This window comes from Limanda limanda, chromosome 5, assembly GCF_963576545.1.
Source record: "Limanda limanda chromosome 5, fLimLim1.1, whole genome shotgun sequence".
NCBI classification, from domain to species: Eukaryota; Metazoa; Chordata; class Actinopteri; order Pleuronectiformes; family Pleuronectidae; genus Limanda; species Limanda limanda.
The window spans coordinates 13,244,328-13,269,320 of NC_083640.1; the positions used below are offsets into that span (position 1 = coordinate 13,244,328).

At 40.8% G+C, this 24,993-nt stretch overlaps 1 protein-coding gene across 3 annotated transcripts; it reads left to right on the forward strand.

Annotated features, from left to right (window-relative positions):
- Nucleotides 1-2,707: 2,707 nt before the first annotated feature.
- Nucleotides 2,708-23,306, forward strand: LOC133001520 (ceramide transfer protein-like). 3 transcript variants are annotated; one of them, XM_061071117.1, is made up of 19 exons: nucleotides 2,708-2,725; nucleotides 4,053-4,245; nucleotides 4,685-4,819; nucleotides 7,482-7,598; nucleotides 14,148-14,255; nucleotides 14,467-14,605; nucleotides 15,172-15,255; nucleotides 15,376-15,533; nucleotides 17,186-17,278; nucleotides 17,449-17,535; nucleotides 17,786-17,878; nucleotides 18,275-18,352; nucleotides 19,017-19,112; nucleotides 19,849-19,981; nucleotides 20,066-20,136; nucleotides 20,238-20,366; nucleotides 20,938-21,067; nucleotides 21,501-21,638; nucleotides 21,965-23,306. In XM_061071117.1, exons 2-18 carry the CDS (start codon nucleotides 4,156-4,158, stop codon nucleotides 21,626-21,628), a joined length of 1,869 nt encoding a protein of 622 aa, XP_060927100.1. In that variant the 5' UTR covers nucleotides 2,708-2,725; nucleotides 4,053-4,155; the 3' UTR covers nucleotides 21,629-21,638; nucleotides 21,965-23,306. The 3 variants fall into 3 exon arrangements, with proteins under 3 accessions (XP_060927100.1, XP_060927099.1, XP_060927101.1); XM_061071116.1 differs by lacking the exon at nucleotides 2,708-2,725 and adding an exon at nucleotides 3,631-3,968; XM_061071118.1 differs by lacking the exons at nucleotides 2,708-2,725; nucleotides 18,275-18,352 and adding an exon at nucleotides 3,631-3,968.
- Nucleotides 23,307-24,993: the final 1,687 nt, after the last annotated feature.

Below are 24,993 nucleotides of genomic sequence, written 5' to 3' on the forward strand. Positions count from 1 at the left end.
AGACGAAACCTAACTGGAGAGAGTCTGGTTCTGCCTGACGTCCTCAGTGATCAGAGGCAGCTAAGACACGCTTGAATGACGTGAATGCTGTTTCCGTGGCAACCGCCCGAAAGTTGATATTTAAAAATATTCGAATGTTCCGTTTGATATCAATAAATTAATGACCATCTTCAGAATTATGTTTTATTGTGTTGTGGAGTTAATGATATTGTAACGGACTGGTAACTAATTGTCAATGTTGATGGCTTACTTATAGAGTTCCGTTTAGTTATAAGGATTATTATTTGAATAACTGAGTTTTACAGATTGTCCGTAAATACGTCAGTGTTTGGGCACGTGACACTGTTGTCAGTTGAAGCTACCAATGGCTGTGGTTGGGTGAGATGGTGTGCTTCTCATTGGCTGGGAGTCAGGGGTTTGTCCTCAGGTTAGTGTGAGTGCGGGTGAAGGAGGGCTCAGAGCGCAGACTGTACAGTATATAATATTTATATATTTATTAAAAAATATATATATATTTTTTTTTGTCTTGTCCAAATACAAATACAAACCCAGATAAATTGAAACACTTAAATGTTGTTGGGAAGAAGTGTTCAAACCACGTTGCCAAACATAAAACCCAGAAGTGTTTTACATACACCACACCTGTGAAATTGTTGATTAATATATTTAATATTATTATACCAACATTACAAGTTGGCCACTGCAAGAAAACGTTGGTGCAGCATGACGGTTGTTGATCAGAATTATGTTGCTGTATTAATTGTATGTGCTGTTGAATAAATACTGTTTTGTTCCATCCAGTCATCACGACCTCGCTTTGCAAGATAACAAGATTCATTGAACGTATAACAGTGGATGTTTAGCTTTGGTTCAGAAACCTCTATGTGGCTGTACTGCTGTCTGTGTGAAAGGGAAAGACCGAGACATGAGTGATTAACGACAGCAAAGAAAGCAGACAACACCTACATCTAGAGGATGTGGTAAGTCACTGCACAACTGAACGGCTGTCAGATAGTCCAGGTCCGCTGACACAGGGTTACTGCAGTTTTCAACCATAGACTGTATATGGTTTCAACAAGACCAATTACAACTTTAGCATAATGCATAATATAAAGTAGTTTCAAATAGCATAATGACCTAAGTTTAAGACCTACGTCAAATAGATATTAAGGAATATTATAATTGAAGATAAGGTGAAGTATTCAAGTGTAGAAATGCCTCGTATTTCATGAACTACAGGCAGAGAGAGTAGGTATGTGCAGTACTTCCCACAGCCGGACCTAGTGTGTACTTCAATCATCAGTTCCATGCTGGTCTTGTTTGTTGTTTTATTACAGCATCCTAATACCTGGTACCACTGAGAAAGAGCTAACATATGAAGACATTACAAACTATGTGGGTCTCTACAACATTTCTCTTAAGAAACCGATTTCAAGTGCAAGAGAAGCAGCATTAGATGAATGTTAAGATAACTAAGACCTACCTAAACACATTTGAGACCTGTAAAGTAATATTTTACCATATTTAAGGATTCAAATTCAGACACGCTCATACCAAGTGCAGAGGAGAAAACACACACACACACACACACACACACACACACACACACACACACACACACACACACACACACACACGCACACACACACACACACACTTACACACACACACACACACACACACACACACAAACACACACACTCAGGAAAAGAATACATAGACCTGGTGCACATCAATATATTTTCTATTCATTTTGCAACTCATTTGATAAATACAATTTTGAGTTTTCATGGAAAAGACGAAATTGTCTGGGTGACCCCAAACTTTTGAACAGTAGTGTATATACTGAAAGGTAATCCGAACTTCATCCACCATTTGTATCAGGAAGAAGCTAGATATCACAAGATTAGCACATATCTTGTCAACTTTAGGAACTTGGTAATGTGTTTCCCATTAAACTTAAACAGGGGGTAATACTGAAATACATTAATTAAGGGGCGTGTCCTGTATTAGGACTTCTTAAAATCAGTTTGAATAAAACAAATTGTCAATTAAAGCATTTGATATAAATATAACCTTCTCCACCATTAACACACTCAAATCTAATTTCAAGTTGTTTACAGACCTACAGACACTTTTTAACGTGTCTTTTAACGTATTGTAGGTGTTGAAGGTGAATTCCAAAGATGAATGTGCTGCCCCAGAGCTGGACAGGATTGGCAGTGACACTGAGGAGGGGGGGCTGGACCTCAACCTCCCAATTCAACCGATCAGTATGTGGCCGACAAGAAGGAGATGCTACGGCAGTGTCTCCTCGTGGTGGGGGAGAAGAAGCTGCGGAAGATGCTGCCTGATGAGCTCAAGGTGAGGAAGGGATCTCAGAATATTAGCATGAAGAGAAAATATCACTGTTAAATAAAAGTTATATCTGGGTTGTGGTGAATTTATTCCTACTTGTATCAAACATATATCTTTTAAGTGATAAAGAATCGATGCAACATCCAATGATCAAGCAGCATTTGTCAACTAAAGCTCAGAGATGTATCATAACCTGCCTGAAAAATGGATCATCGTCATTTTAACACAATCTCGAATGTCTGAGCTCAAAACAATACAGTGCTGCTAGCAAAGCATTTCCATTCACCTGAAGCTGTTTATTGTGTCTAGGGGAGGAGCTGACATCTGGAAACGGGGACGAAAACACAGAGGAAACCATTGAGAGCCAGTGAGTTAATATTTGTGATGTGACTGTGCTTGTGTATAGGGACAACATGTAACACGTACAATATGGACAACATTTTATTCATTTTTACTTTTCCACAGTGCTGGGTTACAGGCGGTTTCTTTTATTTGCAAACAAACGCGCCATAAAGTCCCAAGTCCACAAAATGTGAGGGAAAGGGGGGGACGGAGGACGGGGGGGGGGGGCCCATTTCGTTTCGCTGCCCATTATATTTCCCGACTCAGTCACGTGGTACGGCCGGCTCGCCAGGCTTTGAACGTCACCACATACGTCATCAACACGAGCCTCGATACCTATGTTCGATACGCGCTTTACACAAATCTTCCTGGATCACTAGACACACGCTTCGAAGCCTCGACACGGAAGGACACATCTCTAGTAATGAATTCAGACACAAATCATCTCCAATGTATACATTTTAATTTAAAGTTAAGGAGCAATATTTTTAATTAGAAATGAATCTACCTACCATCAAGTTTCAAGTTTCAAGAGTTTATTGTCATATGCACAACGATTACATTAAGCAGTCGCTTGCAATGCAATGCAATGCTTGGGTCACAGGCTCTTTTATGGCAATGCTCAGAATATTACAAGTAGAATACAAAATAAAATAAGATCAAGTAGAATATAAAAATGTAAAAAGAAATAAAATATACAAATATAAAATATATATATTATCAGCCTGAAGAAAAAAGAAAACAAAAAGAACAGAAAACAATGGACTCTATGGTACCTACCTGAGCTGTTTCCCTGTTGCTCTCTTCCCCCAAACATGAGAAGGAAATGCCTCTATTTTGAAGGCAGGGACGAATGAGCACCGGGGCGGCTGTGACTCCGCCCAGCTTGACGCCTCCCTCCCGGTAGGTACACAGTGGAGCGTGGCCGCAGCCCCCCAGCCCCCCGGAGCCCAGTGAAGACCAGCCCGTCCCTCCAGCTCACTCAGCTGCGGAACCACAGCAGGGAAGCAGCCCGCGGAGGCTCGTCACATGTCGGCTGAAGTTCAGGCTCGTTGTTAACACCGCGGCCTTGTGTCTCCTTCACTCTGGAGAGCTGCAAGTTGCCCATTAACTTACCGCTAGCTAGTCGCACCGTTTGACAGCTAACGCTAACTAGCTAGTCTCATTGGTATTCGACGTCAGTTTCAAAACAAAGCTTGCAAAACCCCCGTGAAGTTGAGAGTCTGCTCCGCTGCAGCCTGCTGCCCTTCTCGGCCGGAGCACTGAGTGTAATCTACGTTCATCCCGCTGCTGTTTCGCCCACTTGATGTTGTTTTCAGTGGCGTTGAGGCTAAAGTTGAATCTGTCAGCAGGTTGGACCGTGACGCTTCTGGAGCTGGAGTCTGAAACCCAGCAGCTAGCGTCGAGCCGGAATCACAGCGGAATCCCTGGTCGTGCTTCGCATCTCCGGTTTAAATGTCCGAGAAGAGTTCCTCGTCCGGTTCGGACGAGGATGTGGATCCGGAATCTGGGCAGCAAGCGGAGCATGGAGGCGTGTTGAGCAAGGTAACGTTACTTTAGCATGTGGAGTCTGCAGAAATAACTCTGAGCTGCTGGTGTGAAGGCAAAGAGGACATTGACTCGAGAATCACTGCATGCACATAACATCTTATCTATCCCCCACTTATCAGTTTCTCACCTTTGCTTTTACTCACTTTTGTGTTCACATATGATGTAGTGTTAGGAGTCTTTGCCTCTTAACAGGATTAAAACCTTGGTCCTGTGTTACGTGTGCCAATTGATAGGCGTTTGTGTCTCCTATTCTAATTCAACTGGAATTATTCATATGTTTATTTATGACAGAGTGTAAGGTGTCCTTGGGTGTATAGAAAGGCTCAGTGAAACAAAATGTATTATTGTTATTTCTATTATTGTTTGGACATATGGTCTGTTGATTCCAACGTGTTACTACACATTGTGTCTTTTGCCTCTCATTCCTTCACAGTGGACAAATTACATCCACGGATGGCAGGACCGATGGGTTGTGTTGAAGAACAACACTTTGAGCTACTACAAGTCGGAGGATGAACGGGAGTACGGCTGCAGGGGGTCCCTGTGCCTCAGCAAGGCTGTCATCACTGTACGTATTTACATGGTGCCAGGAAGGAATATTACTCATCTGCTCACTCATGCACAGATAGCTGCACTTGGGATGCGCGATATGGATATATTTTGCAACCACTACCAATAAGTACCTGCTCCTCATGGCCAATCCTGATAACCAATAATCTCACATTTTCACACCCACCATGTAGGGTATTCGCAGATATTTAAACGCAGGAAAACCTCAATCAATGTCACAAATGCACCAAAACCTGAGGCACTTCCTCACCGCGGTGTCTGGCCAAAGTATGTTCACACGAGTGTCCCGTTTCCATGGCTGCCGAACGGAGCTGATGAAAACCTGTGTGTACTGCAGAGTCATTTCACCCGAGAGTAAATGCTGATTGCATCCATCCCCATTGCAGACAAAGGCCAGTGGTTAATGGGTGTTAATGGGTTTTCTGGTGTTCAGTTCATACCAATTCGACATTTTACTTGGATTTTAGATGATAAAAGCTCTAACATGTGGTATCACACCATAGGGTTACTCTTGAGGATGTTTTCATCCTGTCTTTATTATCATCAGCGTGGACTTGAACTTGTATTCCTTCAAAGATAAAAAAGTAAACATTAACTAGTAATGAGGCTGTTGCAGTCTTGCTCAAGCACACTTTCATGTCTCCACTTCTGTGTCAGTCATTTCTCAGGCTACCTTAAATTGGCATTCCCTACAGTTAAAATGTACGCTTCAGTCACATACGCTGGAGTGGTTAGATCTGTGTCCTCCGCAGGCCTGTTGGTGAAATTGGCTGAAATCCCGCACCCTGGTTAAATATTCACTGTTTTCTCTGAGCATGCCGCTACCAAGTACAGTGGCCAAACTAATATTTTTTACTGTGACAGGAAAGTTTACTGTTAGTTTCTTCTAGTCAGAGTGAGCATTCCTGCGTTTGTACAGACCTCAATGAAACTCCACATGCCCCTCAGTGTTTTGTAATTTTGTTAAAGTAGGCTAACTAGGAGCTTACACAGTTTATTAACACTTAAGTAGTAATAATATAACCCACACTGCCACAACTTAGCAACCCTCCCCGACTTCCTAAATATCCAAAGCCGGTGCTGTTTAGGAAGGCTTGGGTGTGAGGAGTCAGGAATGCAGAAACTTTGCTACTCTTCTCGCTTAACATCAGTTTGTTATAATTCTGAGGCTACAGACACTTTAATGTCCTCGTATGGAGGAAAACGTGCCGGAAATGTTACGTTTGTATCAACGACCAAGACCCATTTACTGAAGCTCACATCAATTCAAGCTCTTGTCAAAGCATCAGTGTTTTCGTATATATCTTTGCTCAAAGCACTCTTGTTTAAGTAATAGTGAATATTGATGGTTTATTTGTCAGATATTATTTTAATTAAAATTCAAACTTGCATGGAACACAAACATGTAAAGACTGCTAATAGAAGGAAACAAACTTGAGTATTAGATGTTCTTTTTGTAAACTGTGACTATCAGCATTTAACTGAAGACCTCCTCATTCTTAATACTGAGGATGCCACAGGAAAAATAGGCAGTGCAGCATGGATATACAGTAGTGCTTACGTATGGGGAAGGAGAATGTTACAGTCCGAAAGAATGAGGCATAAACTGGATTGTAAAGCAGAGGTTTATGGGCCGTGTCTGATACAGCACAGTAAGATAGACTGGGTTTGCTCTCACCAGTAATGGAATCACACCTGGATGCACTTGAGGTAACCACCGTGTGCCCTCTCTGCAGTGAAATTTTTTGTAACTGGAGGGGATTTTTTTATGTTATACCTTTCTATGGGGAAGCTTTATCTCTGAGGCTGTAATTGAAAGTAGATAAAAACCACTTGTCCTCAGCAGCATCCCAGATATATAAGTTATGGAGGCTGACATGTATGTCGCCATTGTCAATGACGGCAAATAAAGCAGCACATGAGCATCATTCAGCAAATCTAATTAAACGTGGGCAACATGAGGTTTTGTCAGCTGACAGAGCAGCTGTGGTCTCAATGCAAGCGAGGAGAAAAACAGGGAGTAGATTCAACTGCGTCGTATTTCGTATAAGGAACATTTTTGCAGAGCAGATCTCTCCTGAGTCTCCTCAGTGGAGGGCAGCGGTTAAATTCCAGTCTCGGAGGAAACGGGGGAAATTCTTTGTTGCCTGTGTTTTGGTGACACTCAATGTTTGGAGCTGGGTGGGGTGCATTGCAGAGCAGAGCAGGAAAGTGGAATAGTTGAAAGATTTGGCCTAAGACTAGAAGAAAAGGTATGATGACCTAGGATCGAATGAAGGCATGCTGGAAGCATAAATGTTTCTTTTGCACTGCTCTGCTGCGGTGGTTTAGGGTTGCGCTTTGAGACATAATGCATCAGCTTTTAATTAAGATTCCTGTTTATTGTGCGGAAGAGATTTTTCTGTCACTGATTTAATCCATGTGTTTCAAGAATGTGTCATCACTATTCAGTCAGTGTCGTAAACAGACAGACACATTTTGAGAGGAGTTATTGCAGGATCGTTTTGCTCCTTTTTCCCAGTGGCTTTGTAGAATTTGGGGAAAATGTTACATTGTGTTTTTGTAATGAAAGATATTTGGTTTTTGGTGATAATATTTCCTGAGTTGTCTCACACACTGTGTCCAACCACCATTAATGACCTCTTCTCCTTTCTGTGCAGCCTCATGAGTTTGACGAGTGTCGTTTTGACATGAGCGTGAACGACAGCCTTTGGTACCTCCGAGCTGAAGATCCTGAACAAAGACTCCAATGGATTGAGTCGATAGAGCTGCACAAGGTGAGTTTCTCGCTTTTGTTAATCTTCAACAGAGAGAACAGACTTTCTTTATCTAAATCCTGGGTTTGCTCTTCATACAGACTTTTTGGGTAATTTTTCATACCTGTAAGCAAGTCCGCTACATTACTCTTACAAGAAAATTTGATACTGCAGATAGTGAATGAGTCTGAAACCTGTCCCAGTGATACTGTTTGTTGATTTGCTTGGTGTTCGTCAAGTAACAGAACAAATATTTGTAATGTGAGTTTCTTTGGCTATGAATATGATTCACCTTTTTCAGGTATTCAGTTTTGGTTCAGGCTGTTTGTTCTGAGCAGACAGGGTATCTACTTGGTTCAGTGAGCTGGGTGTGGCTGGACAGAGATTCGGACACACATTCTAACTCAGAGCCCTTTACCCTCGGAATGTGAGGAATCTGAGGAGTGAGGTATTGAGGTGGGGGTATCCCCTGTCATCAGATACCAGGCAGCTGCTCACTCTGTACGGACATCTAAAGAATGATGTATGGTTTCTCAAAATAAGCAGATTTAAAACGTGTTTTCATGGCTTACTGTGGTTCAGATGATTATTGTGACAAAGGTTGGATTTAGGTTTATATGTGCATTGTGTGGGTGTCTTGTTTGACAGGGCGGGATCGCCTGGGTTGTGCCAAGCATTATTACACAAAGATCATATGTCTTAGACATGTTGCGATGAAATAGATCAGATGGAATTGTAGATAGTATCTAAGTATCTGGTTCTTTGTTTTATCAAGATCGTAATATAAACGAGTGCATAGAAAACCTTCATAATATGTGCAACAGAAATAATCTGTCAAAAACTAGCTGATTACTTCTAAATCCTCAATCATTTAGTTGTTAGTTTCTACAAGGTTTGTACTAGTGTGTGCTGAGTATTAAGCTGATTAACATTCAGAATACATTTTTTGCTAAGACAATATTGAAAAGTTCCCCTCAGGTGTCTGGACAGCTTATAGGTGCCTACTTGGCGTGGTATAGGGGATATTTGGGCATTTGACAAATTATTTATTTTGACATTGTTTTGTACCATTATCATTCTAGTATTCATAAAAACACAAGGTACCTTTTTCACAGTTCACGCAACAAAACAAGTTACTCACTGATGATGTGAATAGTATGTCCTGAAGTACTCAGTCACATTGTAGAGAGTGAATTCACTGTGCGTCACACAAAATAACACTTGTATAAGTATAACTACCTATAGTGACAGCGAGTGGATTTGACAATGCAATCGTAACAACCAATCATAACCACTTAAAAGTGTAACTTTGTTTTGCCGCTCGCCACAATAATTGTTCAGTTGAACATCTGAAGACCGCTCACTGCCCCAGTGGCCGCTAGTCGATTCTCCTCCCACCCTCATTCCTCTCACATGATTATTTTCACTTACAGTTAACATGTTTCCGACTTGGGTCTCCTCAAGCTCATAATCAGTGACAGACATTATTCTTGGCACTTTGACAGTTTTTTTTTATTCATCTCAGCAGTGAAGACGTCAGAAGAACTCGTTTTCGCTCGTCATGAGTTTAATTCCTTCTTGGCAGCAGACCGTGTTACGCCAGCCTTCAGAAACTCGTGCACATTGATTCTTCTTTAAGAATGATTAACTTGAGTACTTGCTACTTTTGACTCATGACTTCTTGAAGAAGCCGTTGTCCCACGTCACTTAACAATACTACTTCCAGTGGTGGTGTACATTGTAAATCATGAGCCATAAACTAAAAGGCAGCATAAAATATATTTGCCTTAATTTATTGAAGCAAATACAAATTATCATTTATAAATTAAATCTGTTCTTCATGTAAATTTACGCATTAGGGAGCTGATTAAATTAAACAATCTCTGCTTCATATTTGTATGCCAGGAGGCTGCATTGCTGGTGGTTCAATTGTCTAAACACTAGCCCAAAATACAAAAACAAAACATAGTGAGCCATATTTTTTGTACATGCGACTGGAAAGCTTGGGGGTCGGTAACTGGAAAATACCGCGTTACCAAACTGAAATGCGGCATAAGTCTTAAAATGTTAGCAAAACTCTGCAGTGTTGAAAATACTGTACAGACTGTACATTAACTTGGGTTGTACATTTATAGTGTTTTTGTACTACTGTGGCTAGCTAGGAAATTCATTTGGTCTTTAAGTGCATGGTACCTAAATTATGTACATTTGTTTTATTGTCTTGCTTTCACGTTAAAATATCCCAGCTGAGAGACCCGGGTATGCATCGCCCTTGAAAAACAGTCACTATCCTGTGAACTCTCATTAAGCCCTGCTCCTCAACAAAACTGGTGCCATGGATGGTTTCATAAATGCTTCTGGCTGTTGGAATGTCAATTGAGTGCGAGTGGCCGTAGCCCGCTTGACCATTAACAGCTCTGTGAGAGTATTCCAGGGTTATGTCTGGAGTGTGATCTTCAGTGACCTCACTACGCTTTAATGCTTTAAGGTGAGATTGTCAGCACTGCTCCTGCTGAAAAATGAGGGACTTTCCCCATGGAGTGTTCCCCACTTAGATTCAGGGTTTACTCTTTGTGGCAAGACTCACAAGGGAACCAGCGTAGCCTTAAACTGGATAGTGTCATAATATTTTTTTTTACATTTTCAACTTTTATTTTATTTGATTATTTATTACTATAAATCAACAGACAAATATGAATGAGCAAGAGTTCGCTCTATAGGCAAATTTTCCTTTGCTATCCCTAGCCAGTTCTAACAAGGCAAAAGGAAATACAATGAAGGTACTTCTTATATAACTACAGCCTGTCAGAACCACCAAAATAAAGCAGAATCTTTCTCTTTGGATATGAAACATAACTTTGGTATTGCCTTACGCCATTCGTGTTGCTAGGCATTTAACACAAAATGAAAAACACGTCTGCAGACATTTTACAGAAACGTTTCTGACTAAGGTTATAATATAATGGACGATAGAACAAAAACTGCATTTATTTTTTGACCCCCTCCCCGTTTACACATTTGAAACTTTCTATTTTCCTCTGAAATAGAGTAGAAACTTCCGGTTTCCAGCTACAGAGGCAAAATACCACATATGAACTGAGCACAGACAGACCTCTGGGATGTGGTCAGGTTAACGGGGACATAGACTTAAAGAACAGATCTTAAGTTAAATATTCAGCCTCTTGTAGTCCAGCACTCGGTTGTTAGTTTAGGTTTTAGCCAATATTGAATACTCCACGCTTGTTTTATCTCTGTTTCTAACAGCTATGAATGTGGTTTAATATGTTTTGAGCAAGTCATAATTGCAACATTTTAAATGGCTCCTATAAGACACTTTGCTAAGGCAAATAACCAACATTTACATAACAAAATCAGGCTGATTACTGTGAAGGGAGTTATTTTGCAAGGCCATTTGTGTTTATATGTGTGGGTGTGATTGTGTTGGTGGTGGGAACTGTTGTGATAACGGCACAGATGATAAGTGCAGCTCTTGATGAATAATGCATTTTTTTTTTATCAACCTCACAGCAACATAAATCAAGAGGGACACATTGATCATACTGAGGAGACTGTTCCATTCTGTCAGATTTAGAGGGGCGGTAAGAGAGGGGAATGGGGAAAACCCCTTGTATATATTTGTAGTTTTTAACACCACTTCATCAGAGGGGTTGGTGGCACAGTCTGATTCTTACTTGTCCAGATCAGACTTCATAAGGAAATGTTAGTAAATAGGAAGGAATGAAAGGAGTGTGCGGTGGATAGAAGCAAAGCAGAGGATCCAAACAAATGTTGTTCCCTGCCTCCCACACCGTCTCTCTCTTCCTCTATCTCTCTCTTTCTCTCTGTCATAATGCACTCATCCACCCATTTGGTACTTAAGTGGTTTAGCACACAAACAGCTCCAGACAGCCCTTGTCTTTCTATCCCTCTCTCTCATTCTCATGAATACATGCACGCTGCCTTCATTTTTACCCTTCTCTCACTCTCTCTCCTCCACGCAAATGCAAAGAGTCAAGGTTGCTTGCTCGGTGATTGGTGCAGGACGTAAAGATGGACAAGATGAAAAGGTTTCACAAATCAGGGTGTGTGGTCTGTTGAAAAATGAATGCAGCATGAGTGAAGTGCAAGAATGTAGTGTGTCTTTTGAGTCAATGTTCGTGTGTGTCTGCAGAGGAAGTGACAGAGAGCAGACCTGCATCGCTCAGCCAAGGATTTACAAGACTCTTCCTCTCGGCTCACTCCCTTCTCTTCTGCATCACCGAGCAGCCAGTGTCTGCCTCTTCTCTCATCGCGATGTGGCCAATGACTTTTTTCCTCTTCTCTCTTTTCCCTCTGTTACCGCTGCTTTCTTTTTACTAAACGACCTAAGCTGAGCTTGTATCGCTTCTCTTCTCCTTTTCTTTCCTTTTGTTCACCAGTGAGGTGTGTCCAGGGAAAGCAGAGCACTGGATTTGAGCCTCTGAATTATCAGAACGTTTGGGCGTGTTTGGGAAGCGTCTGGGCCATGTTGGGGCCAGCAAACTACCGGGACTGCAGCAGTGTCCTGCTCTGCTTTGGCTGTTGGAATGGCAGAATGGTGGGCTTATATAGGTGCATGTTGGCATGCTGCTTTCTCACTGTCATCCATCATTGAAGTCTGTTAAGTAGTTTGGCAGTGGTTACTGTTCAATTGCCCTCATCTAAACATTGAATAAAATATCACTTTCTTTTAACAGGCATTTAGTTTTTACCATTGATAGCACTGATGGGCTAGTTTTAGCATTGAACTCCTCTGCAGGTTGTAAGAAAGCAGTCACCATGTTTTTGTGAATCAACCTTATGCTGCATTGGTGAATGCTGGACTACCAGTGTTTTTATTAAGAGGTGGTTCCCTCAGCAGCAGTGTGCTAGATGTGGTCACTGGGGTCACTCACCTCATTACCCTCACAAAGATGTTATATTGTGTGTTGTGTATGAGTGGGTGTTTAGTTTGCATGGTTGTGTCATGCAGCTTACCAGCAGTGCATAAAAGATTGCTGTGACAGTCTGGTCTTTGTTTTTTCATTGCAGTGCATTGGTTTGCCTCATGGTCTCCTAGCGATACAGCAGTAATGATTTCAGCAACCTAATGAATATCTTTGTCTGTTCAAATAAAATAAACCACAGAGCAAATACAATCTGACAGCCTTGGAGGAAAAGCCCGTAGTCCTATATACTACTTTTTGTCAAACATTTGTTTACCTATGTAACTACCTTGCAGTCCTTCTCCGCAAAAAGTATTGGATGGACACAAAATTTTGTAGACGAATACTGTTTGGGCCATTCCATTTTGGGGCAAATCTGGATGAGGGAACGGATTCAGATTCGGTGTGCATGTTATTTTTACACTGCCTTTTATGTAGTTTGTAATTATATAACACATTTTTGGAGTTTAGTTTTTTGATTGCAGTTCATACGTACATGTTTTAGCTGCCACTATTCATTAATTGAAGGTAAACACTCTTTAACGGGCTAATTTACTTTTTTCTGATCCCCTGTTCATAAACCATCTTCAACTGAGTTTACTTTCTATTCACTAACATTCATAGTTAATTTCTTGTCACCTTGTTTTTTTCTTAAAAACTGTGTCCACCCTCAGGTTTGTCATTTGTCTCCCTCTTGTGTTTTGCACACTGTTCAGTAAAACCTCTGCATGTCAGTTAGCCACCAGAAACAACTTAGTCTCTTAACTGAAATAAAATGAGGATAATTACACACTAAACCAAAGCAAATAGATTTAGACTGAAAGAACGTACCGCCAGCATGTTTGGGTCCTGATTTATATGTAAGAATTTCATTCTTAAACTTGTCACACTGGCTCCATGTTACAGTTTCTACTGGATGAGTGAAGGTATACATTCAAGTGTGGGGCTCAAATATTTGGTTTGAATTTGCCGTTTACCTCTATTGTAATGGATAACAGTTAACAATAGTAATATGTTCCATTGATTGGGTTGGCTGGGTGTGCTTGCTCATACAAAATGTATAATAATGTCTTGTCACTGAGCTGAGTTGGCACTCCCAGGCATCAACAATCCTAACACGGCTGCTTAATGGATGTATGATGCGGTTTCTAATGCCCAGTCATATATCTGTTTTATAATGCTTATATAATGTAAGACAGTACACACATGTCCCAGTATAGATGTTTTCCCTCAGAAAGTCTCTAATCAAGCTTTGATCTGTCCACTATTGGATTCAGTGTGATTTATTTCCACGAGAATCAGGTCTGTTTGTGTTGTGTGTGTCTGTTTGTCCCTTTCAACAGACTGTGTTTGTGTAGGTGTAGGCCCTGATCTGATGCTGCTCAGCATTACTCACTGCTGCCGACAGAATTGATCTCACTTTACCTCTGTCTAGTTTTTAAGAGCAGAAGACCTTTTTATTTGCCAGATTGTTAAATGTGTTTTATGCTCTTACTGAACTTCTATCCTCCCCTCTTTGTTTCTCCTCTCTCCACACATATTTTCTCCTCTCTTTATTCTAATTTTCCATCATGATACTCACTCTTTCGTCTATTCTCTCCCTCTTTGTGCCTTGTCTGGGTTTCAGGCCGAGTCTGGTTATGGTTCAGAAACCAGTCTGAGGCGTCATGGTTCCATGTTGTCTCTCACCTCTTCAGCCAGTGCCTTGTCTGCCACATCCGCATCCTCCTTCAAGGTAAATGAAATAGTTGAGCAAGACAAGCTGGTAACATTACTGTGTTAGTGATAATAATTAGCATTTTGTACTATTTCTTACGATATTCACATCATTATCTTATATGGTTGATGCAGTGTAACTGAAATTACTCTTTCCTTACACTACCTTTTGTCAACTTTCTACTTTAGTTGTTGTTTGCATCTCTGCTCTTCTCTTTGTTTCTGCACAGAAGGGCCACCGGCTGCGTGAGAAACTATCCGAAATGGAGACCTTCCGGGACATTCTGTGCAGACAAGTGGACACCCTGCAGAAATACTTTGACTCCTGTGCTGATGTTGTCTCCAAAGATGAATTTCACAGAGACAGAGGTAACCTGTGCTATAAATACTTGTATTGCTTGTACCTTCTCCACAATTTATTTTGAATATTTTTACATTGGTATAAGTTTATACAAATGCTTATGTTTAAAATTCTGACGACATGGTAGCGTTAGTATCTTTTTTTTCTGGCAAAGAAAATAAATGGTGTATAAGAATAGAAGTAGAGTAGTTAGTTAGGGATCATTGAAAAAGGAAACAAAAATCAATATTCACTTAAAGGGCACTTTGTGAGCTGTGTAATCTCTGGCAGAACTTTTATGTGACCATTAAAAAATCACTTTTATATCGACTTTGGTCTCATGTGGCTTAAACCAACCTGTAATGAAATCTGAAAGACACTTTTTGAGAAAATTTCAGATAGTGTGATCAATAGTCAAATTCCGAGGAAAAAAGTCACAATGTCTACTAATCCTGTTGAATATGTTTGTAAATGTAAAAACATTATGCTTTTCGATATATGTCCATGTTTAGTGTTAATTTTATCTTATATCATGGTTCACTGGATATATAAATAGAAGATGGATCTAAGATTTCTGTTGTTTTCATACCAATAGTTGAGGATGATGACGATGACTTTCCTACCACTACAAGACCTGATGGTGAATTTAATCACAACAACAATGGCAGCAAAGAAAAACGTGAGTTATCCTGCAGATACAAATATGCATTGTTTAATTTGCTTGGCCTGGTAATAGTTTGTTAGTTTTTTAATCGAACCATGAGGAAGCCTCAAAATTGTTTAATTCTGTCTGTGCCAGTGTTTGCTCCTGCCAGCCCCAAAGCCATGAACGGAATAGACTTCAAGGGGGAAGCCATAACCTTCAAGGCCACAACAGCAGGAATCCTGTCCACCCTGTCCCACTGCATCGAACTCATGGTCAAACGAGAGGACAGCTGGCAGAAAAGATTGGACAAGGTAAATAAAAGTAATGTCACCCTGAAGCGTCATCGGCAGTTTCCTGAGGAAGTGTGTCTTGTGCCACAGACTGACAAGTTACAGTAATTGTTGCTTCTATTGTCTTTAACAAATTGGTTATTATGAGCAAGAGTTTTATATTTTGTCCTTAAGGTAATGAGGTTGTGGACAACACCCAGTGGATGTTCTGGAAAGATTCAAATAAGGGTTTCCGGTGATCGCAATTGATTGTAATTACATTTAAAATGTACTGGCTGTATTAATGTTTGACGACCCTTGATTTCATAGGATGTAGTTCAGATCTGTCGGTAAATGAGGCAGGATGGTGTTAAAAAAAGATCATCTGTGTTAGCCAGCATTAAGAAAGGGGAAAGGATCCTCAAGGTAAAAATTGTTGTTTTACAAATGTAACAATTATGGCTGTAATTAATCACATTAGTTTCACAAAATGCACCTATTACCTATAATGTGCTTTTAATTTTTTTTGTACCCGTTTGAAGTTCCCTAAGCACTTCTCCGCACCTTGTAAGTGCCTTGTGTCTGTAAAGTAACGCCCTTTTGAGCCGCTCGTGCTTACATCCTGATCAGCTCGGCTGATGTTGTCAGACCAGTTTCTTTACTTTTCATGTCTTGTGTGTGAAGGTGTGCTGCCCAACCCTAAAACTCACAAAAGCTGAGAAGCTCTCTGTCAGTCAGCTAGAACGCTCAGGTGAAACTGCTTCACTCTTAGCTCTGTTTGGTTATGTGTGTGCGTGAAGTTTAGCTGCAAATATGGAGTAGGCAAATAGAAATCGCTAAAAAAAACACACACTTAAAGGAACAGGATACGCCAGCTCATACTTGTACAGAAAGGAAATATGACGTCTCGGAGTTTATGGAAGCCCTCGCTACGAAAGAGGACAGAGCTGCTCAAGTACCAGGCACAGAGATGGATCCCCCTACAGACGGGCAGCCACTTCTTTGCAGTATGTCTCCGTCTGTCTTTTTGATTCATCTGAGGACAGGATCACCCTCTGTTTATTTTGTGGCAAGTGTTACATGTCCACACCTTCCTTTAGACTCTGTTTGTGTCTCTTTCTGTCTGGTTTCCCCCGTTTGAAGCCTTGTCTGGTAAGAGGTATTGTTTTCTATTACATTGGACTTTTAGACACAACTGCTTCAGTTTGCTCTTGCTTTTATCCCAGTAGGAGTAAGCTGTCTGAAATGTGAACTCTTTTGATTTTCTCAGCAGAGTTCAGTGGACTCACCAGAGCCAAGTCTTCATAGCGAATGCATTAGGACCTTGTGCTTTTACGTAATAGATAGTTGATCAGGAAGTTAATTTGTTGGTTTATTTTTTCATGAAGGGAGTTAGTTACATCTAACAGGAAATGGGACATTTGGTAAAAATGTGAAGAGTTGTTTGTGACGGGCAGACATCTCTTCCTCCTTAACGTTTTATCAGCTGTGATCTGATGAAAGGAGCATTGTCACTGTGGCACAGATTGTCTGGCTCGACAACACTGAAGTCTTTATGTTTATTTTCAGAATGTAAAGGATAAGCAGACCTCTTTTAACCGCAACACAGATATTTTAATTGGCGTCTATGTTTACGTGCTTTCACAGTCGTTTATTGTAACCGTACCGTACTGCACTGTTATGTCTGTGTGTAGGAACTGGACAAGAGGAGGAAGGTAGAAGATGCTTACAAGTGTGCTATGCACGAACTGAAGAAGAAGTCCCACTATGGAGGCCCAGACTATGAGGTATGAGGTCAAACTAGATCGATTTGAATGTATTTGAAATGGTAAAACGACAGTAGAATAATGTGTTCACTTTGTCCTATTAGTTTAACTGTGATACTCTTTGATTAGGGCTGTTCCCATAGTATGTTCTACAAATCATACAACATGTTTTTATTGTTGCATCTGAACAGGAGGGTCCCAACAGTCTTATCAATGAAGATGAGTTCTTTGATGCGGTGGAAGCTGCACTGGACAGGCAAGACAAGATAGAGGAGCAGGTGTGATGAAGATTACAATTTTTTTGCACAATCATAATGTCCTCTTTAGTTTTGATGTATAAAGCATTTATTCATTTACCTTATAAGCCGTATTGTGTTGTTCCTACCATCCTCAACTTTCTCTTTCGGCTTCTGGAAAAAACACTTGAGCACAGTGCCATACATTACACACAGAGATCTTGCATGTCTCTGTTGTTCAGTGTGTGTCTTCCTAATATATCTTACCACACTCCTCTTCTGTCTCCCTCAGTGCCAGTCAGAGAAGGTCAGGATATCTCGACCCTCCTCAGTTACTCCCGGAGACGTCTACTCCACCATCGGCACACACCGATATGCCAACAAGGTGCTCAACATGTTTCTCACGTTCACTTTAATGTTCACTGTATTTACACCCTACTTCTGTTCTAATATAAGTCTATTAGTTGCTCCTCTTCTCTGCAAGTCATCGATCTAGTTTGAAGCCGAGTCAACTCACAACCAGTGTGACCTGTCTATAAACCTAGCAACTTCTCTAAACTGATGCTTCAATAACATTTACCTATAATATGTCCTTCAGCTTCATGTGGTCCCACACAATGATTTTGTGCTATATTTGCTATATTTTAAGATTAACATTATGTGTCTGTGTGAAATGTTAGTTGAGCAGGTTGTGATTGTTTGCTCTGGTTTGCTGCAGCAGCAACTCATTAGGTTCCGTTTCTTATTTCTCTCTCTTTCGAACCTCTTTTTTGGTGCACAGCCCCATAGCCACTCTTCTTCCCTGTCCTCCGTTGAGCTAATAAGTGCTTCGGATGACATTCACAGATTCAGCACTCAGGTACTGTATTTGGTCAACAGAGAGCACCTCTGTCTGCAGCGGGATGCAGGAAGGCCTTCTGCTTTTAAACCATAGTCGGAGAATGCATGAGAATGCCTACTAACCAGTCTCTCCAGGATCTCAGACAATCCGTGTGCTTTTAGTCCTTTGTTTATAGTAGCGTTTTACACCCATGTCTATTAGAGTATAGTGTGATGTGATGCACTAAAAAACTAACTGGACAAAGTTGTATTGCTTGAGAGATTTTGTGGTTTGTCTTCATCACGTAATGGTTGTCATCATTTCACTGATAGAAGTCTAATGTTGCATGGCTGGAATCTAGTGAACCGTTTCATTTTTCATTTCATTTCCGCCTTGTTCTTACCTCGCATTACTTCCACAGCATGTGCAGGCATGAATCCAGACTGGTTATGCACTGTGTTCTTAAAGCATCATTGGGATGTTGAATAACAAAACCTTGGCAGGATTGTGTATTCAATATTTATTTGTATATTGCCCAGTGGTTTCCTTTCTCAAAGAATTCTTAAGTTTCTGAAAGGGAAATATTTGTTCTGTTTGAACCCATGTAATTATCAAAACCAGTTGGAAAGCATGTCCTCCAATGGACAGAATAGCAAAAGAGTATCTAACATGTGATTTTAATCAATATCTGTCCATCTCTTAGGTGGAGGAGAATGTGCAGAATCATATGACTTACTCTCTTCAGGATATGGGTGGAGATGCCAACTGGCAGTTGGTAATAGAAGAGGGAGAGATGAAGGTGAGTGTATAGAGAAGCTAATCATTTCCCTTTTTGAGTATTTCAAGCTCAGGCACTGAGGTTTCAGTTGAAGCACCGACAGATCAGGAGCAGGGCAAATTATTCGCTTGTGGAGGTGGAAGATCCACTCACACTTAAGTGTTAATTAATTCCACAATGAAAAAATAATCAATTAAATCCATTAAATAAAAGCCCCTTTTGAACTGGTCAAAAAGCCACTGACACTAACATCTTGCTTTTGTCTGCAATGGGAATGGATTCAATCAGCCTTCGCTTCCGGGTCAAATGACAGTAGACATTGGTTTGCATCAGTCTGGCTCCGATCAGCTGTGATGGAAATATGACACTAGGGTGACTGTGCTAATTTGATTAGACAGCGAGGTGAGAGAGCACCTCTGTTTTTGTTGTGTTTGAACATGACACAAAGAGTGAAAAAAAAAAAACAGACCTCCACTACTGGCAATGCGAAAGGAGCCTTTATTAAATAATGCATAAACTCTCATTAATGCTTTGGTCTCCAGTCATCTAGGTTACTGCATCTCATTTACTGGTCAAAAAAAAAATGTATTCAATAAAATGGCTTTTAATAGATGTTTTATCCATGTGTCTTTGAAATTGATAAACTAAATCCACCTTGTGTTTTCAGTTTTTTTATTTTAAATGTTTGTGAAGCACCAGTTGAACCTCTTTGTAAACCTCATTTGTTCTGTCTCCTGCTCTGCTCTGTGTGGAACAGGTGTACAGGAGAGAGGTGGAGGAGAACGGTATCGTCCTGGATCCTCTAAAAGCTACACATTCTGTGAAGGGGGTGACGGGACATGAGGTCTGCCATTACTTCTGGGAAACAGATGTCCGACTGGACTGGGAAAGTAAGTTCACTATTTCAGACTTGACCATCATATCAACACATTCTGTTTTAATGTTGTGGCCTGACTGAGCCCTTCCTCCCGCAGCTACCATTGAAAATTTCAACGTCGTGGAAACACTCTCTGATAATGCTGTCATAGTTTACCAGACACACAAGGTGAATATTCTTCATGTTGGTTGACATTTTTAAACCGTGTTGCACAATTGATCAGTAATATTCTGAAAGCCTGACTGATGTTACCGATGCTTGTTTTTCAGCGAGTGTGGCCTGCCTCTCAGAGAGATGTGCTCTACCTGTCAGCCATGAGGAAGATCATGGCAACAAACGAAAATGACCCAGACACGTGGCTGGTTTGCAACTTCTCTGTGGACCACAACAATGCCCTTGTAAGATGACTGTCTGCATTACACCTAATCTTACCACACAGTATTGAACGTGAGCGTCCGGTTGTTGAAAAACATTTCTGTGAACGTACTACCTTTTCTAATTTCATACGTACTGATATAGTTTGAAGATGCATAACTGCAATTATCCCTCAGTCAAACAAGGGTTTGTTAAAAAATCTGTTTTCAAGCATGAACTCCAGAACAAAAGTCATTGTTTGCCTTTTACTTCCATGGTCGGCCCCTAACCTTCAAAAGCTTTTGAACCTTGTCTTTTCAAGTTGACATTGTCTACGTCTTCTACGTGTATGGCACCTCTTTTTCATCCTGAGATTCTATACTTCCAGCACACACTTGGTCGCTTTACATTTTTCACTCACACATTCACTCACTGTCATTTTTGTAGGGGCCTGGCAGGTAAAGTTATTGTTTACACGAACAGCACCTTTTGGAAATTTCAGGGAACTGAACTTCAGAACATGTCTCACTCTTTTTCAGCCTAAATGGGGGAAAGAATGATTTTCAACCTACTACAGTGAGATGTTTTGATATCCATGTTTTGTTTTGCTCTCAGCCCACGAACAAGTGTGTTCGTGCCAAAATCAATGTTGCCATGATTTGCCAAACACTGGTCAGCCCGCCTGAGGGAGATAAAGAAATCAGCAGAGACAACATCCTTTGTAAGATCACCTACGTTGCCAATGGTAGGTGCTTCCGTTTTTATCCAAGACAAGTTATGCAGCTCAGAAAACAAAGCCTCTCTACTGTCATCCATCAAACTATAATCTACAAATGAGCACCTTACTATACTACTGAGTCAGAATCTCTAATCAATTTAGGTCACATTTTAATTTCTCATCTATACACAGTCCTTACTCATATATGTAAAACCCACAAAAGTACCCCCCCTCCACTCACATCCTGTAGACGTGACATACACCAGCACCACAGAAAGAATCCTGAGTCAGCTTATTGTTAGAGAGGCCAGGCAGTTGTGGGAGTGCATTTGAAGAAATAGTCACTAGAGGGCACCCTGGTCCACTGTCTGAGCACTGAAGCTGTTCAACGTGGGTTTATGACTCATCGTTTAATCATCAGTCAGCACACAAAGTTTCTGATAATCTCCCCTCTCCACAGTAAACCCAGGGGGCTGGGCTCCAGCCTCGGTTCTCAGAGCTGTGGCCAAGAGAGAATATCCCAAGTTCCTCAAACGCTTCACCTCCTACGTCCAAGAGAAAACCGCAGGGAAGCCGATCCTCTTCTGAACACTACAAGGTAACAGGAGCTCAAACATCCTGTTTTAGAAATGAAAAAGCAACTTACTTTGCATACACTGTCATTAAATCTCCTGGCTGCTGCTTGATGTTAAATTTTGAACTGTGAAAAGGACGGTAGACGTACAGAATATGGTATTATTACCTCCACCAATGAGGTTTTGTTTGTTAGCTAGGATTAGGTGTTTTTCAACAAATTCGTGGATTTCTCCGTAAATAATTCAGGGAACTCGTTTTTATGAGCGTGTGCAATTTGGTGCAGATCTAAATAAAAGTCTGTAAATTGTGAATTGAAACTAATTTCTTTTAATCATCTTTCCTGTTCAGGCTTGTGGAGGGCTGAGGTTTCCCACTGGAGAAACGATGTTGTCCAGGGAACAGGCTCTGGATGACCCATTCACCTGTTGGCAGATGTCTACCTGCAGGATTCCATATCATCCCCAGAGCACCTGCTTGTAGATGAGACTGGTTTTACAGCTTTAATCCATCAGTAGTTCTAATCCCAGCCACCTTCTAATGGCGGAAGACCATCTGCTGGTCATGGGTACATTTGTATGCTAATTCAACAGTTTGCAAAGTGTTTTTTTTGAATTGTTATTACTGATTTTCTTTTGTAAATTGTTTTGTACATTTCTTATGATTTCCTACATTTTGACTTATTTGTTTTTTGCTCAAATCACTAGTATTACAGCTGCTTGTTTTGCTGTTGGTAAAGTAACCATGAGGGAGGAGCGTAGATATTGACAGGAAAAGAATTGATGAGGTGTGGTACAGTGTTTCCTCTTCTCTTGCCTTCTTTTGTCCCTCTAGTGACGACTCTCTCTCTCTTCTGCAGTTTGATGGAGGGTCAGAGCCTAAAGCTTTGAAATCTTTATATTTATAGATTGTTTATAACGTAGCTTTTCGCTGAGCACCATGGACACAATGTATTGTACAGAGAAAACGGATTTCAGTTTTCAGTTAGTTTACCAATGTGAGAAATGTGAATTGACTGTTAAGCGCTTGAATTTGATGACTGTGATGATCCAAGGAAGTGGGAGATGAAGAGCATTTTCCTAACAAACTCACCTTGAACAACGTTTTTTTCCCATTTTTGAACTGATCACCAATAATTGGGTAGGATGTAGTTGACTTTGTTCTGTAGGTAATAGGTTGCGGTCGATTGTGAGTGTGTGTCTGTCTTAAACCGCCTTGTCACACACATATTTCACCTTTATTGACAAAATTGACAGATATTTCCGAATGAGCACCATAGTGGTTGATATACAAATCCCATCTGTCAGTGAGGGGTGATTTGAGACATTTTCCAAACTTAAAGTTATTGTTTTTAAACAAATTTTCAGCCCCCAAAGAAGCAGGGGAAAAAAATCTGGCCAGTCACAAGTGATGTTTGTAAATCTAATCCTGCTACTTCTCTGCAGGTGAAGGTAAAGTTGTAAAATGCTGAGCAGGATGTCATCTACTCCCTACATTCTCAATCATACTCTTAACAAAACATTTCACACATCAACACTACAGTGCAGTGGCCTCCCACCCTTTTGACTGATAAACTACCCCTAGCCCTAATTATGCCTTAGACCCCAGGACGCTAGCGCCTGGCGTTCTCTACTGTACAGCCGCCACCAGACGTGCATTTATCCACTCTGAAGTGAAGCGGGGGGGGAGGGAGGGTCAGCATTTCACATCGTCTTACCTCAAGATTTCTGTTTGCTCTAGATTCATGTTGTAATCATACATTGGGAGTTTTGCAATCAGTAGATCTGCATGCTTAAATTGAACTACAGATTTTTGTTCTAAAGAGGTCAGAGGTCACAAAGGATCAGGATCATTGATTTGCTGATGATTACAGGAGCTAGATCTACGAGCAACGTCAGCTGAAGAATGCGTTAAGCATTTTTTATTTTGATATTTTCTCGGTAATCTACACTTTATACTTTGTATATTTCTAAGATGTACATCAGAAGTGTTATTATTTGCACTAAATGTAATGCAATTTGACAATGTTCTGTAAATTAAAATTGTTTCACAAGAGAATCAAAGTAAATGTGTGTCTGTAAAGTAAATGTATTTTAGATAGATTGCTGAGAAACTGATTGCAGGCTTTGAACATAATAAAGGGATGAATGATATGCAGTGATATGCAAAGAGAACATTATGTTAAATGGGAAGTACTGATTTGGAAGATAAACAGAAGTAGACACTGATTTTTAACAGTTTATTTATAGTCTTCTCTATATAAATATGCATTGTCTTTACATTCAGCGATGAAAGTTTTCTTTCAGCAAACGGTAAAATAGTGAGATTTACATAAATCATGGTCTCAAGTGATGACGTGATTGTGGAATTCAACATGGAGATTCGTATTTGATGTGGATGAGGAGGTATCAGACGGCTTCTATGTGTGGGATCTGTATGTCTCGTGACTCGATCAGTATCAAAGGAGGACGTCCTGAGTAAAAGCATCTTCGGTCCTGACAAAACTAGGAGCTCCGCATCAAAAAGAATCCACAATGTTCCTTCATAGTCTCTGTACATGTAGTGTGGAGGACTGACAGAGGTGTGCATTGGTCGAGGGGGAGGAAAAAGTGCATGTTCACACATCCAAATCTGTGCTGATGTCACCTAAGCAACGTCCTCAGAAGTATTTCTTACAGTAATCATAACCAATGTCAAAAGTGCCTTTTTATGAGAGCAATGTCCATCCACTCTGTGCTTCATCAGACAGCCAGTAACTGTGTTTTCCTCCTGTCAGAGCAGCACGTGTCCTTCGGTCAGGAAAAGGTGGCCGCTTCAAACACAGCTCAGTGTGTGTGTTCGGCCTCAGTAGCTTCTCATCCAGTCTGTCCGTGTGAGTCTTTTCTCGTCCATTCCATATTGTTGTCTGTGGCTACGAGCTGGTGTGTGTCCTCTGTGGGGCGCAGTGACGTCCCCCGTCATCAGGCTCCAAGGGGCCATCACAAGTGTAAACATTCCTCATCTGATCAGCAGCTGGTGCGGCTGCAGGTTTTAGAAGTGTCTATCATTTCTTTATGATCAGCTGAAACAAAAAATGTATCTAAAGAAATGTATGATTTGTATCTTGTCTCCTTGTGTGTGTGTATGTATGTACAGTTAAAGTCATGAAATGCCATGAAAACACGATACGTATATAAAACTTAATGGCACTGCATTAACACGTGCTCTGAAAATGCAACTATCAGTTCGGCGTGGTGGTCTTCATCGTTAGGGGGACGTGTCACGTGGTTCCTGCAGATGTCCGTCACTGTGACTCTGTCTCTCAGTCTTTTTATGTTTTGGCAAAACAAGTGGCAACATGGATGTAGCAGCACTGGAGGTGGCGTTAAAGGCCAGCACGG

Bases quoted from the DNA above. Each gene is read 5' to 3' on its own strand.
- LOC133001520 (XM_061071117.1), top strand. From the start codon at position 4,156: ATGTCCGAGAAGAGTTCCTCGTCCGGTTCGGACGAGGATGTGGATCCG. The intron at 4,820-7,481 runs GTACGTATTTAC...CTTTCTGTGCAG, and splicing joins TCAGCAAGGCTGTCATCACT to CCTCATGAGTTTGACGAGTG. The intron at 20,137-20,237 runs GTGAATATTCTT...CTTGTTTTTCAG, and splicing joins TAGTTTACCAGACACACAAG to CGAGTGTGGCCTGCCTCTCA.